Source organism: Centropristis striata, chromosome 3, assembly GCF_030273125.1.
Source record: "Centropristis striata isolate RG_2023a ecotype Rhode Island chromosome 3, C.striata_1.0, whole genome shotgun sequence".
In the NCBI taxonomy this organism is placed as follows: domain Eukaryota; kingdom Metazoa; phylum Chordata; class Actinopteri; order Perciformes; family Serranidae; genus Centropristis; species Centropristis striata.
In genome coordinates, this window is record NC_081519.1 from 3,031,697 (window position 1) to 3,052,189 (window position 20,493).

At 35.1% G+C, this 20,493-nt stretch overlaps 1 protein-coding gene across 1 annotated transcript in view; it reads right to left on the minus strand.

Annotated features, from left to right (window-relative positions):
- The window catches only part of grip2b (glutamate receptor interacting protein 2b), a 494,738-nt gene that overhangs the window by 45,780 nt on the left and 428,465 nt on the right, over nucleotides 1-20,493 (minus strand). The window contains 7 exon segments of the mRNA XM_059329756.1: nucleotides 2,405-2,481; nucleotides 2,483-2,592; nucleotides 2,692-2,844; nucleotides 3,994-4,152; nucleotides 13,238-13,407; nucleotides 17,653-17,800; nucleotides 18,941-19,086. Coding sequence (XP_059185739.1) covers nucleotides 2,405-2,481; nucleotides 2,483-2,592; nucleotides 2,692-2,844; nucleotides 3,994-4,152; nucleotides 13,238-13,407; nucleotides 17,653-17,800; nucleotides 18,941-19,086 — 963 coding nt within the window.

Here is a 20,493-nt window from a genome sequence, read left to right on the forward strand (position 1 = left end):
TTTTCAAAAAAATTAAAACTAAACTAAAACTAGAAAACTCACTCTAAAAACTAACTAAAACTAACTGAATTTGAAAACAAAAATTCACAAGAAAATTGACCAAAAAAATACACAAAATGACCAAAAAAAGACACAAAATGACCAATAAAAGACACAAAATAACCAAAAATACAAAAAATGACCAAAAAAAAACACAAAATGACCAAAAAAAGACAAAATGACCAAAAAAAGACACAAAATGACCAAAAAATGACCAAAAAAAGACACAAAATGACCAAAAAAAGACAAAATGACCAAAAAAAGACACAAAATGACCAAAAAATTACCAAAAAAAGACACAAAATGACCAAAAAAGACACACAATTACCAAAAAAAAGGACAAAAAATACAAAAAAAAGACACAAAATGACAGAAAAAAAACTGAATTTCTTAAAAAAAAAGAAAAAATAAAAAAAAAAGACACAACATTATTAAAAAAGAAACAAAATTACCAAAAAAAGACACAACATTATTAAAAAAGGCACAAAAATATTTAACCCTTTATCAGGCAAAGAACTATATTTGGTCTTCAGGTAATATTTCGAGAAAAAAGGAGCAAATTTACTAGATTAAAGTGGCAAATCTACAAGAAAAAAAGTTGCAGATTTAAGAGAAAAAAGCAACTTTTTTTCAACCTTGGTGTGAAGGGGTTTATTTGGATTCATGCTGTCAAGCAGGAAGGAAGCTACTTATCGATTCCTCCAGCGTGGGCGAGGGGAAGCAACCAATTAGTGTTGTTAGTGTGGGCACTAATGGAGAAGGGAGTGTGGCCTCGGGGTGCAGAAACACACCCAGCACTTAGAGAAGCTGTTAATACGACGGGAACATCAATCAGGAGGCAAACACACACACATGCATGCATAAATACACAATACGGACACAACAGAGAATCTGCACAGAGAGACTTAAGTTGTAAACACATATGTACGAATCAAAGTGCAACAAAAGACGGATTGTGGACACAAACACACACACACACTTGCATGCCAATATTTGGAAAACCCCACCTACACTCACACTGTGTATGTTCAGTTAAAGCTTTAAGCCTTTAGAGTCTGGAGCTATTCTGTTGGTTTATGACTCCTTTCTTTTCATTCTGCCTGTATAAACCACTTAAAAAGTGTAAAAATTACACAAATATTACAAAAAACACCCCAAAATGACAAAAAACACACATAAAAACACACAAAAAACACAATAAAATGACAAAAAACACACATAAAACCACAATAAAATGACAAAAAACACATAAAACCACACAAAAACAAACAGAAAAATTACACAGAAAACACACAAAGATGACAAAAAACACACACAAAAAGACAAAAAATATGCAAAAAACACACAAGAAAATTACAAAAAACACAAAAAAACACAAAAACATCAATCAGGAGGCAAACACACATGCATGCATACACAATACGGACACAACAGAGAATCTGCACAGAGAGACTTAAGTTGTAAACACATATGCATGAATCAAAGTGCAACAAAAGACGGATTGTGGACACAAACACACACACACACACTTGCATGCCAATATTTGGAAAACCCCACCTACACTCACACTGTGTATGTTCAGTTAAAGCTTTAAGCCTTTAGAGTCTGGAGCTATTCTGTTGGTTTATGACTCCTTTTTTACATTCTGCCTGTATAAACCACTTAAAAAGTGTTCACCGTGCCACGTTGGTATCATTGTTTTCAGCACAACCTCACCTATATGACCTGATTATTATTTTTTCATTTTGACTTACTGGATCAACATTTTGAACACAGAAACACACAAAAAAATACAAAAAACACACAAAAAAAACCCATAAAAAAGACAATAAAATTACAAAAAACACATAAAAACACACAAAAACACACACACAAAAATGACAAAAACATATTAAAAACACACATAAAAATGACCAAAAACACACAAAAATGACAAAAAAAACACACATAAAAACACAAAAATGCACAAAAAAATACAAAAAACCCATTAAAAAACACAATAATATTACAAATAACACAAAAAAACACACAAAAATGACAAAAAACATAAAAACACAAAATGACAAAAAAAAAGACACAAATTTACCCAAAAAAATGACACAAAATGACAGAAAAAAAACTGAATTACTTAAAAAAGAAAGAAAATTACCAAAAAAAAGTAATTAAAGGGACCTTCCACACACACGGTAAAGTCCCATTCATATAAAACTCACATTAAACTTTCATATCAAGGTGGGGGCCACAAAATATCATCACGAGGGCCTCAATTGGCCCGTGGGCCGCGAGTTTGAGACCCCTGATTTAACACGTCTACACCACAGAGCAGCTTGTTAACCCCGTGTGTGTGTGTGTGTGTGTGTGTCACCTCTCTGCAGAGCTGTCGGGCTCGATGAAGCGGATCAGCGGGGGCGCCGACAGCGTTTCCGTGGCGAATATTCCTCCCTTGCAGCTGGACGCCGAAGCCGTTGAGCGGGTCGCCGGTTAGGACGACCTCACTGGTCTCCACGTGGACCACCTGACCCCCCGGACCCACCGAGCTGGACGCCAGGGACACTTCACACACACAGACACACACAAGGAAGGGAGATATTTTGGGTTATTCATTTCCTTTAAGAAAAATTATTTCCTAGTAGAGAGGCAGACGGAGCTTACAGGAACTTTTGTGCTCTTTCTTTCTCTGCCGCCGTTTGAGCAGCGAGTTGCGAGGACTCATGGGGACGTTCGGCCTCGGCAGCGTGCTGGAGCTCTGGCTGCTGGGGCCCGATGTGGTCGTAGAGCCGGGAGAGAAACTGGCTGAAACTAGAGCTGCAAGAACAGTATCAAAATGACAAAAAAAGACAAAATTACTAAAAAAAAAAGACACAAAATGACTGAAAAAACACTAAATTGCTTTAAAAAGAGCAAAAAAACCCTAAATTACTAAAAAAAAAAAAAAGCAAATGACCAAAAAAACACACAAAATGACCAAAAAAAGACACAAAATTACAAAAAAGAGACACAAAATTATTTTTTAAAAGATACAAAATAACCCAAAAGACACAAAATGACCAACAAATACAAAGAATTATCAAAAAAAGACACAAACTGACCAAAACAAAACCTAAATTACTTAAAAAAGAAACAAATGACCAAAAAAAACCACACAAAATGACCAAAAAAAGACATAAAGTTACTAAAAAAAGACACAAAATTAGTTTTAAAAAGACACAAAATGACTGAAAAAACCCTAAATTACTTTAAAAAGACACAAAATGACCAAAAAAAAAACTAAATTACTTAAAAGAGAAACAAATGACCAAAAAAATACACAAAATGACAAAAAATACACAAAATTACTAAAGAAGGACACAAAATTACTTTAAAAAGACACAAAATTACCAAAAAAACCTAAATTACTTAAAAAAAGAAACAAATGACCAAAAAAATACACAAAATGACAAAAAATACACAAAATTACTAAAGAAGGACACAAAATTATTTTTTAAAAAAGACACAAAATTACCAAAAAAACCTAAATTACTTAAAAAAAGAAACAAATTACGAAAAAAGGCAGCATTACCAAAAAAGACACAAAATTATTTAAAAACGTTTTCCTAAAAAAAAACCCGGGTCCGTATGTTTTTTTTTTACACATTCTGACAATATGTAATATCCTCCAATATTCTCCAGGGTTGAAATTTGGAATTTGCAAGTATTTCAATGAGAGTTAAATAAAGTGTTACATTCAAATCCTTTGCCAAAAATCCTCTATTTCACCAAGTTGCATGAAAATGTAAAAAATATCTTCGTGTGTTGCAGTTAATCTCCATTACTATATATTTTTAAGAAATTCAGCCCCAATATTAACAGTAAGATAGAGTATAGTAAACATAATGAGTAATAGAATGAATGACTGAACAGAGAGATAAAAAGAGAAAGTGTGACAGTCGTGTTTGTGTGTCAGCGTGTTCTTACACTTGCAGTAGTCGAGACTGTTGATGGTGTTGTTGTTGGAGGCGGTCCACGACTTGTTGAGCGTGGCGCTGCTGGCGTTGCAGAGGGTGGCGTTGGACGGGTGACAGTAGTTCACACAGGGGTCCCAGGAGTGGGGGTGGTCCGACTTCTGGACCTTCACTGGAACACACAAACAGGATTCTTTCTGTGAGGACCGAGCTCTGACCTCTGAGGAACCCCTAGAAGTCTTCCATAACCTCTAATATGTTTTTTCAATTTTGTATCTTTTTTTGGTAATTTAATGTCTTTTTGGGTAATTTTGTGTCTTTTGGGTAATTTTGTGTCTTTTTTAAATAATTTTGTATCTTTTTTTGGTAATTCTGTGTCTTTTTTGGTAATTTTGTTTCTTTTAAAGTAATTTAGTTTTTTTTTTTTTTTCTTTTCTTAATAACCTTTAACATGAGGCGTCTCCACTGTTTGGATTCATTATTTATGAAGCATGAAGTATAAATTATTACCCACCTTCTGAATTATAACTCACAACAAGAAGTTTTACACCATGGGTCTCAAACTCAAAATTGCGGCCCTCGTGATGATATTTTGTGGCCCCCACCTTGATATGAAAGTTTAATGTGAGTTTTATATGAATGGTACTTTACTGTGTTGTGTGTGGAAGGTCCCTTTAATTACTTTTTTGGTAATTTTGTGACTTTTTTAAAATAATTTTGTGTCTTTTAAGTAATTTTGTGCATTTTTTGGTCATTTTGTGTCTTTTTAAGGTAATTTAATGTCTTTTTAAGTCATTTTGTGTCTTTTTTAAATAACTTTGTGTCTTTTTTGGTAATTTTGTGATTTTTTTTGGTAATTTTGTGTCTTTTTTTTGTAATTTTGTCTCTTTTTGTGTCATTTTGTGTCTTTTTTTGGTAATACTGTGTATATTTTTTGGGTCATTTTGTTTCTTTTAAAGTAATTTAGTTTTTTTCTGTCATTTTGTGTCTTTTTTAAATAATTAATCATTTTTAATAATTGTGTGTCTCCAGGTAATTTGAGTTTGAGTCCCCTGTTTTACACTTTTAGCATACCAATCTGGAATGTGTAATTAATTAGCATATTATATCAAACCAACACATGTCATTGTTAGTTAAATATGTGAACAACACAGGAGCTACAGAACAAAAGAACCCAGAAACGCTCTTGGACCGCTCCATCTGCTTCAAAGTGACTCTTTGTCAGATTGAGAGGAGAACCTCTGGTGGGGAAACTCCCGCTGAGAGCATCAGACTACAATCATGGCTGCAGTCTGACAACCTACACCGATCCGTGTGTAATTCCTCACCACACGCACTTATCTCAACTCCAAAGTTGATGCTAAGCCGCCCCGCGCCGCCACAAACAGCCAGCAGAGCTTCTGTTTCCTCGACAAGCGACTCGTCTGATCTGAAGCTGCTCTGCTGGCGGCAGGTTGGTGGGAGGAAACAGTTTCCTCTCTAATCCTCCAAAATAAAGTCATTCCGTCCAGAAAAACACACAGAGACACTGCACACACACACTTCTGATCACTTACACACCTTACATACACTGTAATAAAAAAAAAATAAAAAAAATAAAAAAAAAAATATATATATATATATAGAAATATATAGAAATATATAGAAATAAATATAAATATATATGTATAAATATATTTTAAAATATTTAAAATATACACATCATGTTGCTTAATGTAAAATTAAAGCAACTTTCTGCTTATTTACAGTAAAACTGTAAATTTAATGATTTTTTTTTTAAGAAATCGTAAAGAAACAGTAAAAAGTCTGGCAACAAAAGTTGCCGAACATTTACTGTAATTTTAAAATAAAAAGTTATTCTATTATTTTTATTATTATTATTATTATTATTATTATTATTATTATTATTATTATTATTATTATGTAGTTATTCTACAGATATGCATTTTTTTTAAATACTGATATTTACTGTATATTATCTGTTTTTAAATAAATGATCCGTCCAATAACTTAGTGTTTTTTTTTTTTTTTTACAGTTTTTTGGAGAGTAATGCAACTTTTGCTGCAAAACCTTTTACTATTTTTCCCCCATTTTTTATTTTATTTTTTATTTTATTTTTACAGATAATATAAGAGGAGATGCAAAAATACACACATAAGGTGAGGTGGAAAAAAAGGTTTGTACATGCACACTAATATTCAGACATACAAATGCAAATCTATGCAACTGCAATCACAGCCACACACACACACACACAAACACACAAAAACACAAAACCTCTAATCAGACTGTCTATTAATAAAAGCTGGCTGCAAGGTCTCCTACAAGGCCGTCAGTATCCTAATGAGCCTATCACACACACACACACACACACACACACACACACACACACAAAGGGGTCAACAATCATGATTAAAAGAAGGAAATAATTAATTTTGCTTCATAGAAACAAATGAAAGAGATGCGACATGAGATGGCGACCTTTTCGTGAGTGTGTGTGTGTGTGTGTGTGTTCTTGTACTTCCTACATAGTGAGGACCAGAACACATTTTTAACCAACAGAGTGAGGACATTTTTGCAAAGTGAGGACATTTCGGCCGGTCCTCACTTCTTTAAAGGCTTTTTTTAGATTTCAGACTTTGTTTTAAGGGTTAAAGGTTACATGATGATGATAATTAACTGAAACTGTATTGTGTGGTTACTAAACTAACTAAAATTATAGTGAAAATGTCCTTCGTTTTTTGTCAACTTTTTTCATACATAATGAAGATGGATCAGACAAAGGAAATAAAGGCAAAATTTACTGTGACTACTTTTAATCTCCCACCCAACAAATACCCCATTACAAAAAACTACAACTAATAAAAACCAAACTAAAACTAGCAAACTCACTCTACAAACTAACTAAAACTAACTGAATTTGAAAACAAAAAATCACAACGAAATTCAAACTAAAACTAATGAAAAATCCAAAACTATTATAACCTTGCAAGGGAATTCACTGTTCCAATGAGGGTCCTCACAAAGATAGAAGTACAAGAATGTGTGTGTGTGTGTGTGTGTGTGTGTGTGTGTGATAGGTCAGTTAACGTGTAGCTTCTCATCTTTTCTTTAATTGAACTTTGTTTCTTGTCGCTGCTACATAGATTGGAAAAGACCGAAATCAAAGGCCAGGAGGGGAAAAAAAAAAGAGGGAAATTTGGGGAAAAAGGCAAAAGATGAGACGACAGAAGATAAAAGAGGGACAAGATGAGAAAAGAAGGGAGGAGAGGAGACGAGAAAAGACGACAAGAACGGAACAGAGGAGAAAAAAAGTGGAAATGAGTGGAAGGAAAGTGGATGAGAGGAAAGCAGGAGGTGTAAGCAGCATGTGACAGATGTGTAATGACTTTAATTAAATACCATCCTGCCTTTACACTGCCTGTCACTCATCCCTCACTTCTGCTTTCAACTCTCTCTCTTCCTGCTGTTTTCACGCTGAGATGAAACTCCCGCCCCACTAAAGTGTTTTGGGAAAGTAGAGCTGTGTCAGAGGTTTCAGTCTATTTCAGTCCAGAATTTTTCTTCTCTCTTTTTTTTTTTTTTTTAAATCGCACCTTTCTCAACCTCTTACAAGACTCTAATCAGGTCAACAGGAAAACATTAAGAAACACAAACAGAATGTTCTCAAAGACCCGAAAAACACAGAAAAAGTGTATATATATATATATATATATATATATATATATATATATATATATATATATATGCTTGTGTGCAGAATGAAGTAAATTAATTTACATTTGTCTGATGGAAGTTGCTACAAGATGGATGGGATAGATAGATAGATAGATAGATTTTTTTTTTTCAAATAATTGTGTGTCTTTTTTGGTCATTTTGTGTCTTTTTTAATAATTTTGTGTCTTTTTTGGTCATTTTGTGTCTTTTTTAATAATTTTGTGTCTTTTTTGGTCATTTTGTGTCTTTTTGGGTCATTTTGTGTCTCTTTTTAATATGGATGGATGGATGGATGGATAGATAAATAGATAGATAGATAGATAGATAGATAGATAGATAGATAGATAGATAGATAGATAGATAGATAGATAGATAGATAGATAGATAGATAGATAGATAGATAGATAGATAGATAGACTGACTTTATTCATCCCAAACTGGGAAATTACAGAGAAAAAAAACCAAGCTCGGCATATTAAAGCAATAAAATTCAATAAAAATAAAAATGTCTAAAGAAGGAGTATTGATTGTAGTGCTGAATAAAATGTAAATATACGGCATAAAAATGAAACAAATAAGGTGCATTGAACATTGTGCACAAAAAACACATAAAGTGCATAGCGACTGTATGTTGTGACCAGACTTTTAGCTGTTATTGTACATATGATATATGTGTGTGATGTGTGTGCAAACTTGTCATAATTTAACTCCTCAGCTGTGAGACATTAACCTGCTGTAATCATTTTTCTGGCACTAATTCTCCTGCAGATGAACGGTCGTCACTTGGCTGCGGGTGAAGAAACTTTCCTTCAACTAATTAAGCACAAAGTTGCTGTCGCAGCCAAAATATTCCTCAATCGATGTTCAGTGAGAGAGCCAGTAGACCGGCACCGAATATTTTTTTTTCTTCTCTGATCTGCATTGGGCGACTTAATTGGGGCAAAAATATTTGTTGTGGTTTTCTATTCTGGGATCCCGTTTATCCAAAAAGTGTGACAACATGAAGCTAAGAACACATTAATCACTACACAGTGCTGCAGGGACCAGCCTAAAACCTCAAAATAACCCCAAAATAACATTTTTCACCACTGATTTCCTTGAAGTCAATCAGATTTTGTTTATGATTTTTTTGGTCAAATGCCTGAAATAAGTCTGTTAAGCGATTTTCACATTTTGTTCTACAATATACAATATACAAACAGGCTAACAGTTAGCTCCGTAGCAGTACAGTGTGTATGTGCTAACAGGCTAACAGTTAGCTCTGTAGCAGTACAGTGTGCATGTGCTAACAGGCTAACAGTTAGCTCTGTAGCAGTACAGTGTGTATGTGCTAACAGGCTAACAGTTAGCTCTGTAGCAGTACAGTGTGTATGTGCTAACAGGCTAACAGTTAGCTGTGTAGCAGTACAGTGTGCAAGTGCTAACAGGCTAACAGTTAGCTCTGTAGCAGTACAGTGTGCATGTGCTAACAGGCTAACAGTTAGCTCTGTAGCAGTACAGTGTGCATGTGCTAACAGGCTAACAGTTAGCTCTGTAGCAGTACAGTGTGTATGTGCTAACAGGCTAACAGTTAGCTCTGTAGCAGTACAGTGTGTATGTGCTAACAGGCTAACAGTTAGCTGTGTAGCAGTACAGTGTGCAAGTGCTAACAGGCTAACAGTTAGCTATGTAGCAGTACAGTGTGTATGTGCTAACAGGCTAACAGTTAGATCAGTAGCAGTACAGTGTGTATGTGCTAATAGGCTAACAGCTAGCTCTGTAGCAGTACAGTGTGTATGTGCTAACAGGCTAACACATAGCTCTGCAGCAGTACAGTGTGTATGTGCTAACAGGCTAACAGTTAGCTCTGTAGCAGTACAGTGTGTATGTGCTAACAGGCTAACAGTTAGCTCTGTAGCAGAACAGTGTGTATGTGCTAACAGACTAACAGTTAGCTCTGTAGCAGTACAGTGTGTATGTGCTAACAGGCTAACAGTTAGCTCTGTAGCAGTACAGTGTGTATGTGCTGCTGCTGCAGGAGGTGTTCACTTAGTGATCTCTGTTTGTTTACAACAAGCACCAGACACTAAAAACTGTTCCTATTGTTTGTTTACAAGTAGTGCAATAAAAATAGAGATGTTTTCCCTAACATGATAAATAATCGTGATTAAGAGTTATCAGTTTCAAGCATATGGTTAAAAGGTATTTGTTCCACCTACTATATGTGCAGAAGATTGTTATCACACCATGAAATATATGTATATATATATAAATATAGTAGCCAATAAAGTTATTTGAAGATTTTGAAGCAAACAACAGACAAGCAAGTTAACTAATTATAGTAGTAATTATAATAATACTTATAATAATACTAAATACTTGTAATGTTTGAGAAACTATTCTGTATTTTATAGAGGCATTGTGACTGTCACAGATTGTCATTTGCTGCCAACCTGGAGACTCTGATGAAATATGAGTCTGGAGACAGATGTCTGGAGATGAGAGCAGAGATATGGACACATGCTGCAGTATTAAAAGATTATCAAATTTGGCATTATTCTTTAGCCCGAAAACTAAAAATCCAAACTGTTATGAACATCTTTAGGCAATATTCAAACTGTACAAAGGCTAATGTGGCCGACTTGATTTCAAGTTTGTGCAGCTGCTGTTTCCTACATTAACACTCCAAACAAAAGGAATCTTTGTAGAAACAACAATCCTGAGTTATTTTTAGCTGTGTGTGACATTTTAGAACCCCCCCCCCTCCACACACACACATTCTTGTACTTCTATCTTTGTGAGGACCCTCATTGGAACAGTGAATTCCCTATAAAGGTTATAATAGTTTTGGAATTTTCATTAGTTTGAGTTTTAATTTTGTTGTGATTTTTTGTTTTCAAATTCAGTTAGTCTTAATGAGTTTTTAGAGTGAGTTTGCTAGTTTTAGTTTAGTATTTAATTTTTTAAATGCTTTAGTTTTAGTTTAGTTTTTATTAGTTGTAGTGTTTTGTAATGGGGTATTTGTTGGGTGGGAGATTAAAAGAGGTCACAGTAAATTTTGCCTTTATTTCCTTTGTCTGATCCATCTTCATTATGTATGAAAAAAGTTGACAAAGATGAAAACGAAGGACATTTTCACTATGATTTTAGTTAGTTTTGTAACCACACAATACAGTTTCAGTTAATTATCATTATCATGTAACCTTTAACCCTTAAAACAAAGTCTGAAATAAAAAAAAAAAAGCCTTTAAAGAAGTGAGGACCGGCCGAAATGTCCTCACTTTGAAAACATGTCCTCACTCTGTTGGTTAAAAACATGTCCCGGTCCTCACTATGTAGGAAGTACAAGAACACACACACACACACACACACTGTGCCTGTAGTACTCTAGGACTGGCGGTGGAAATCAGACTGACAGCCAAAAGCTTCAATCTCATCAAGAGATTATTATACTCATTAACTCCAAGACCTGACACACACACACACACACACACACAGGCAAGCACACACACACAGATACACAAATACAGAAATAAAAACTGCTGACACACACATGCATCGACCTGAAAAAAATCTATTTCTCTCTCTCGCAAACACATCTGAGTTCTAAATGACTTTAGTAGCAGACAAGTATGAATGAATCCACTAGAGGATCCATCGTCACACATCTCACGCTACACGATCAAACAGCTGTCGCCGAGGACAACACAAGGTGTAAAAGAAAAGAACAACATTCATTTAAATTTGGCCACATAACTAAAGACACGCCATCTGGTTGAACACAGTCCACGCAAGACACAAAATTACTAAAAAAAGACACAAAATGACAGAAAAAAACCTAAATTACTTTAAAAAGACACAAAATGACCAAAAAAGACAAAATTACAAAAAAAAAACCAAAATGGCAGAAAAAAACTAAATTACTTTAAAAAGACACAAAATTATTTAAAAAATGACACAAAATGGTAGAAAAAAACTAAATTAATTTAAAAAAGACACAAAATGACCAAAAAAAGACACAAAATTACTAAAAAAAGACACAAAATTACCAAAAAAAGGACACAAAATGACTGAAAAAACACTAAATTACTTTAAAAAAAGACACAAAATGACAAAAAAAGAAACAATATGACCCAAAAAACCCACAAAATTACTGAAATAGACACAAAATTGTGAGAAAAAGACACAAAATGACCAAAAAAAAACTCAACACAAAGTTACAAAAAAAAGACACACACACCTGAGTTCTAAATGACTTCAGTACCAGACAAGTATAAATTAATCTACTACAGAGGATCCATCGTCACACATCTCACACTACACGATCAAACAGCTGTCGCCGAGGACAACACGAGGTGTAAAAGAAAAAAACAACAACATTCATTTAAATTTGGCCACATAACTAAAGACACGCCATCTGGTTGAACAGCGTCCACACATCGTAAAATCACACCCTAAATAAATAATGTGTTTGTGAGTGATTGAAGGGTAATTACTGGCCTTTTTTTTAATTCATGGCCTGATGATAGTTGAATGTATTCATGTCAGGTCTGCATTATATTTCTCTGCTTACTATCAAACAGCTGGCAACAACATGTGGATAATAATCCTATAATATGAAGGTTATTTCATTTACACATCCATATTGGAAAAAGTGAGATTCTGACATATTTCTTTATTATAAAGCAGGTCGAGGTGCTATATAAATACTGAAAATGAGCACAATGTGGAGGATTTTACACTAAGCAAAGTTTTACACAGTGATGATTGAAAATTCTAGGCAAAAAATAAAAATCTTTAGTGCAAATGTCACTTCAAGATAAATTGCTTTCCAAGCTGGGAAAAAAATCGGCTTAAACTCTAAATGTCAGTTTCATTTGTAGCTGTTAAATTTTAACCAGTGATACAGCAACATATTTGAACTCCAAGTTATTAAATATTTTGTTCAACTGATAACAGGTTGTTAAAGCTGGTGAAACCCAAGAAAAAACATGTGTGAGGCCAACAGATGTCAGACTATAACAGAGTTTAATTTAAATCTGGCCTAAAAAGAACTATATGGCTGTTTCCACTACCGCCCAATACCCAGAATGAGGCGGATCTCACTCGCTGAAACGCCCCTAATTTGAATATGGGCCGTCCTGAGGGTCTTTTGTCTGGACTCCTGCAGCTAAAAAGACACAAAATGACCAAAGATAGATGTAAAAATGACTAAAAAGACACAAAATGACCAAAAATAGATGTAAAACTGACTTAAAAAGACACAAAATGACCAAAAATAGATGTAAAACTGACTTAAAAGACACAAAATGACCAAAAATAGATGTAAAAATGACTTAAAAAGACACAAAATGACCAAAAATAGATGTAAAAATGACTTAAAAAGACACAAAATGACAAAAATAGATGTAAAAATGACTAAAAAGACACAAAATGATCAAAAACAGATTTAAAAATGACCAAAAATTGATGCAGTCTCTCCCGGCTGCAGTCACAGAGCTGGAGGGGATGTTATTGTTATTGCTAATCGGTAGATTTTTAACACAGCTGGTTCACTCACCTGTGTCGTGCTGTTTCCCAGTCAGCCTCGTTTGATGGGAGGGGAGGATTTCTAATTTCACCAGTTCTGTCGTGCTAGCTATTAGCTGTGTCGCCTCCAGGACCGTACAGTGTTCTGTCGACGTCCCGTCTATGGACAGCAGGTGATCTCCAGCATGCAACGCTCCACATCTGGAAAATCACACAGATGTGGAGAATAAGGAAATTAATTTAAAAGCAACAAATAAATATGGTTCAGGCGGTTTCTTTGCTGTTTCAGAATCCGTGTATCATTCGTTCTTTCCATTTTCAATTGGCAATCAAAAATCAAATAATGAAAAATCGACTGGTTATTTTATTATTTGTTTTCATTATAACACAAAAAACAGACAAAATGCTTGTTTTTTCATATTTCAATCTGAGGCTCCGATTAAAAATACGAAATGGAAAAACGGGCACCAGGACTGAATTTGAATTTTAACATTTAATTGGTCGGGTTTACGTGACCCGGAAGTTTGACTGCGGTCAAGTGAGCCGTCATTCGCTCCTCCGTAGTCAAACCCCTATATAATGTAGTGCGTCCGTATTGTGATATTTACGGTAACTATATAATGTAGTGTGCCCGTATTGTGATATATACGGTAATCATATAATGTAGTGCGCCTGTGTTGTGATATTTACGGTAACTATATAATGCAGTGTGCCTGTATTGTGATATTTACGGTAACTATATAATGTAGTGCGCCAGTATAGTGATATTTACGGTAACTATATAATGTAGTGTGCCCGTATTGTGATATTTACGGTAACTATATAATGTAGTGCGCCTGTATTGTGATATTTACGGTAACTATATAATGCAGTGTGCCCGTATTGTGATATTTACGGTAACTATATAATGTAGTGCGCCAGTATTGTGATATTTATGGTAACTATATAATGTAGTGCGCCCGTATTGTGATATTTACAGCAACTATATAATGCAGTGTACCCGTATTGTGATATTTGCGGTAACTGTATAATGTAGTGCGCCTGTATTGTGACATTTACAGTAAATTCATTGAAACTGCTCCAAGCGAGCTGACATGAAGGATAAACACTTTACTGTCATTCTTTCTCACTTTTTTTCAGTATAAAACTCTTACCAGCAGAGAGAAGATGAAGTATTAACTTTACATGAACATATAATAGAAAACAAATAACAAAATAACCAGTCAAATTTTCATTATTTGATTTTGATTGCCAACAGAAAATGGAAAGAACGAATGATACACAGATTTTTCAGACACACCTTTTTCTTGTTTTTGTTCCGTTTGAGTGTAGGCTACATGCTAGCCTGATTAGCTGAGATTAGCATGTGGCACATGGTCACACTGGTGTCACTGCTCTTCCAACATGGTCTCACAGGAATCCGTGAAATAGCCACGGATTTGCTTAACTCAAAATCCGTGGAATAGCCACGGAATCACTCAAATTTCTGTGAAACTGACACGGATTTCGCTACAATGCAAGTTAATGACAGTCATATCCCGTGGCTATTCCAACATACAAAGTGATCAAGTTGATCAAAATCCATTTTTATGCAGAAACTAAGTCAAAATATTGATTTTTTCACTAAAAATGAGAGAACTGTCCGCCATTTTCCTATTGGTTTGTTCCAAGTCACATGACTTTCAAGGTCCTGGCGGTCAGAACAAAAAACATGGTGGACAGTTCTCTCATTTTTAGTGAAAAAAATCAATATTTCGTTTCTGCATAAAAATGGATTTTGATCACATTTCTAGCGAGAAATATATGTTTTATTTTCTAAATATTCACTCAGTGAATGTACATAATCACTTTGTATGTTGGAATAGCCACGGGATATGACTGTCATTAACTTGCATTGTAACGAAATCCGTGTCAGTTTCACGGAAATTTGAGTGATTCCGTGGCTATTCCACGGATTTTGAGTTAAGCGAATCCGTGGCTATTTCACGGATTCCTGTGAGACCAGGTTCGCTTTTCATACAGTGGATACATTTTTAAAAATTAATTTTCAACAATGTGTGAATGAACTATGACCAAACATCAACCTCCACTGTCGACCTGTTCAGGTTATTTTAGAGCTCTTTTAGATTGACACCAAGTTCAAGTGCTTCATGTATATTTCAGAGCGAGGCTGAGGCTCGAGGAAATACCCTGTCTCCTACTGTCTGTGTTAGTCATAGGGCCAGACGCAGCTTATGTGTGTGTGTGTGTGTGTGTGTGTGTGTGTGAGTATAGCCGATTGCATAAATATGCAACTGCTGCATATCTGTAACCCAACTGGAGAGGCTTCAGAAGAGGGGGAGGGAAATAATGAAGGCAGGTTCTCCAACCAAAGAACTGGATGTAAATCAAATACTAAACTGTAAAAAAATGTTTGTAGAAATTACAGTAAAACTCTGTCAAACTGCATGAGAAATAGGCCGTAAAAATTAACAGAACTTGACAATATCACATCATCACCTTGCTTATTGTGCTTTCCATAATCACGGAATAACATGAAAATGCAGATTTCATCATTATAAATCCTACTTTGAATGACATTTAGTTCTAAAAAGCTCCGTCCTTTACTGCCTTGTCATTACAGTGACTGTCTTTACACTGGGCTTTTAGCAGAATATTTTAATTACATAATTATATAGAGGGCTGTATTTTCTTCACAGGTCTTGAGTAGTGTTTGCAGGTCTTTGTAATGGAGTATTGTGATGGAATTCAGTTTAAAATGTATATGTAGTATAAGCAGTTAATGCATGATCTGGTAACAGGTAGTGTTTCAGTTTTTATGGGAAAGGAAAAACTCATAAGACAAGTTAGCTTAGCATATCCGAAGCGGATGCTCTGGTTGATAGGATAACATTAGAATAGGAATCTGACCTCCCAAGTGTGCTCTTATATCAAAAGTAGAACATGACAGGAAATTACAGGACAATTAACTTTTTTTTTTTAACACAGAAATAATGCCAATCTGAGGTATGAGGGGAAACTCAGGACAAAAACAGGTGACAGAGTCCCTGCACTGCTGCTTTAAACCTCACAGCTGTGAAAACTTGGTAATAACTGAAAGGATCCAAGATAAATGTAAGACTTTTATCAACTCAGAGCTTCTTTCATCTCAAGTTTGTGAGCAGGACAGCCGAAGGACAACGTGAGCAGAGATTTTACAGAGAAAATCAAGGTCAAACTGTAAGTATGAATGAATACAAACGTATACAAAAGTGTGTGTGTGTGTGTTCTTGTACTTCCTACATAGTGAGGACCAGGACACATTTTTAACCAACAGAGTGAGGACATGTTTGCAAAGTGAGGACATTTCGGCCGGCCCTCACTTCTTTAAAGGCTTTTTTTAGATTTCAGACTTTGTTTTAAGGGTTAAAGGTTACATGATGATGATAATTAACTGAAACTGTATTGTGTGGTTACAAAACTAACTAAAATTATAGTGAAATTGTCCTTCGTTTTCATCTTTGTCAATTTTTTTCATACATAATGAAGATGGATCAGACAAAGGAAAGAAAGGCAACATTTACTGTGACCTCTTTTAATCTCCCACCCAACAAATACCCCATTACAAAACACTAAAACTAATAAAAACTAAACTAAAACTAAAGCATTTAAAAAAATAAATACTAAACTAAATCTAGCAAACTCACTCTAAAAACTCATTAAAACTCACTGAATTTGAAAACAAAAATTCACAACGAACTTAAAACTAAAACTAATGAAAAATCCAAAACTATTATAACCTTGCAAGGGAATTTAATATTACAATGAGGGTCCTCACAAAGATAGAAGTACAAGAATGTGTGTGTGTGCTCTTGTAAGTCCTACATAGTGAGGACCAGAACATGTTTTTAACCAACAGAGTGAGGACATTTTTGCAAAGTGAGGACATTTCGGCCGGTCCTCACTTCTTTAAAGGCTTTTTTTAGATTTCAGACTTTGTTTTAAGGGTTAAAGGTTACATGATGATGATAATTAACTGAAACTGTATTGTGTGGTTACAAAACTAACTAAAATTATAGTGAAAATGTCCTTCGTTTTCGTCTTTGTCAACTTTTTTCATACATAATGAAGATGGATAAGACAAAGGAAATAAAGGCAAAATTTACTGTGACCTCTTTTAATCTCCCACCCAACAAATACCCCATTACAAAAAACTAAAACTAATAAAAACTAAACTAAAACTAAAGCATTTCAAAAAAATAAATATTAAACTAAAACTAGCAAACTCACTCTAAAAAAACTAATTAAAACTAACTGAATTTGAAAACAAAAATTCACAACAAAATTAAAACTAAAACTAATGAAAAATCCAAAACTATTATAACCTTGCAAGGGAATTCACTTTTCCAATGAGGGTCCTCACAAAGATAGAAGTACAAGAATGAGTGTGTGTGTGTGTGTGTGTACCTGTCAACCACGCTGCCAGGTTTGACCCGGTCGATCACGATGACTTGCTTGTTTCGATGATTGGCCGACGTCAGCGTGATGCCCAGCGTTGCTCCTGGCGACTTGGCTATCTCCACTAATAGCGGACCGGAGGCGTTCGCTACTGTGTCTTTGGAGAAAAAAAAAAAACATTTCTCATATTCATCATTTTTTGTGGTTTGAAAGAACAAATGTGTCATACCGCAGAAGTACCTTTTAATTTCTCTATCACCGGCATTAGCAGCTCGGCAGATGAGCTTGAGGCAAAAATAGCCCTTGAAAGCAACAACCATCAGATGTGATGACCAGGGAATTCTTTGCAATGCATTCTGGGAGAGTTAAATTGAGCAGTTTTTCACTGAAAAAAGGCTCCGCCGCCCGAGGCAGCAGGAAATGCCAACACATCAACAAAAAGCATCCAATTTTGAATTTCAGTGCCATTTTACTAAAGTCTAGAAACTTTTGCCCAAAGCTTCATGTGTGTATGTGTGTGTGAGAGTGTGTGTGTGTTCTTGTACTTCCTACATAAAGAGGACCAGGACACGTTTTTAACCAACATTGTGAGGACATTTTTGTAAAGTGAGGACATTTTGTCCGGTCCTCACTTCTTTAAAGGCTTTTTTGAAGGCCCTCACAAAGATAGAAGTACAAGGATGTGTGTGTGTGTGTGTGTGTGTGTGTGTGTGTGTGTGTTCTTGTACTTCCTACATAGTGAGGACCAGGACACGTTTTTAACCAACATTGTGAGGACATGTTTGCAAAATGAGGACATTTCGGCCGGCCCTCACTTCTTTAAAGGTTTTTTTGAGATTTCAGACTTTGTTTTAAGGGTTAAAGGTTACATGATAATGATAATTAACTGAAACTGTATTGTGTGGTTACAAAACTAACTAAAATTATAGTGAAAATGTCCTTCGTTTTCGTCTTTGTCAACTTTTTTCGTACATAATGAAGATGGATCAGACAAAGGAAATAAAGGCAAAATTTACTGTGACCTCTTTTAATCTCCCACCCAACAAATACCCCATTACAAAAAACTAAAATGAATAAAAACCAAACTAAAACAAAAGCATTTAAAAAAAAAATAGATACTAAACTAAAACTAGCAAACTCACTCTAAAAACTAATTAAAACTAAAACTGATGAAAAATCCAAAACTATTATAACCTTGGTAGGGAATTCACTGTTCCAATGAGGGTCCTCACAAAGATAGAAGTACCAGAATGTGTGTGTGTGTGTGTGTGTGTGTGTGTGTGTGTGTGTGTCTCACCCATGATAGTGACGTCATACTCTATCTGGAACAGGGCTTCCTGGCCGCACTGAGCCAACACGCTGAGGGCGTCGCTGTGGTTGGTGTTGTGCAGCGGCACGCCATCAACGCTGAGGAGACGATCACCGGGACGCAGTGTTCCCTCTCTGAACACACACACACACACACACACACACACACACACACACACACACACACAAAACCGGGCAAAAACATGACATCAGATGTTAAAATACAGAGATTAGAAAAGAGAACTGAAAAGACAAAACTTCGGAACACATGAAACCTAAAAAAAAATTGTGAAAAAAAATCTGTAAAGAGAAAAGGCTGTAGCCCAAAGTCAAGGATCCTTCCTTGGTAGGATCCTTCCTTCAGAGGCCAGAATCCTTCCTATCACTGTAATAACACACATTTGGAGCAGCCTTCAGTGTGCAGCAATTTCAAAACCAGTCCAGACATGATGTGTCTTTGGCATCAGCACTCTGCTACATATTAGTGGAAATAGAAGAAGATGCTTTAAAGTTGAATCTCCACGATTTAGCAAGTAAAAGCCACAAAGTGGATTAAACCTGAATATTTCACTGATCCTGGCTGGATTTTCCCTCTACTCAATTTCATAAAAGCAGCGGAGCAGAACTCACCATGAAAATGTGTTCTGTGATTTTTTTCAATTTTACAGTACAATAACAGTTATCTATAACTAACAATAACAGATAATAGCGGACTGTCGGTCTGTTAACACAGTAAACAAATGTATCACGTTTTGAATGGCATAGCTATGTATACTTTTCACTTGCATATAAATTAATTAACAATAACTTTAGCGACTTAAGTGTTAATGTATCAAGATGACCTTTATTATCTTTTAGCTAAATATTCTGGCATTTGTTTGTGCATATGTTTTGCTTGACTTTTAATGTATTTTTTTGTAATTTTGTGTTTCTTTTAGTAATTTTGTGTCTTTTTTTGGTCATTTTGTGTCTTTTTTTGTCAATTTGTTTCTATTTTGGTCATTTTGTTTCTTTTTTGGGTCATTTTGTGTCTTTTTTTGGTCATTTTGTGTCTTTTTTGGTCATTTTGTGTCTTTTTTGGTAATTTGTGTCTTTTTGGTAATTTTGTGTCTTGTTTTGGTCATTTTGTGTCATTTTTTTAGTCATTTTTTAGTCATTTTGTGTCTTTTTGTGGTCATTTTGTTTCTTTTTTGGGTGATCTGAACTGTGTGTGTGAAATTCTGTTCAGTGAGCGGGGGTGGCGGACAACATGCATGTTAAATTGGGTGTCGCGACTCAAAAAGGTTGAGAACTACTGCTCTGGAGGATCCTAAAACATTGGGACAGTCCTTCAGCTGTGGATAACGTAGAATCCTTCACATTCAGCTGTTTGAGGATCCTTCCTTGACTTTGGGATACAGCACATAGAGTGTATAAAACATGGCCGTAGTCTCCTTGATGTCACCCTTAGGTTTCTAAAGAAACAATCAAACATCTCCTTTCTAATGCTCTGCACTTCTTTAAATCCCTCTTGCATCTCTTTCTGAAAAAGCTTCCTTCTAA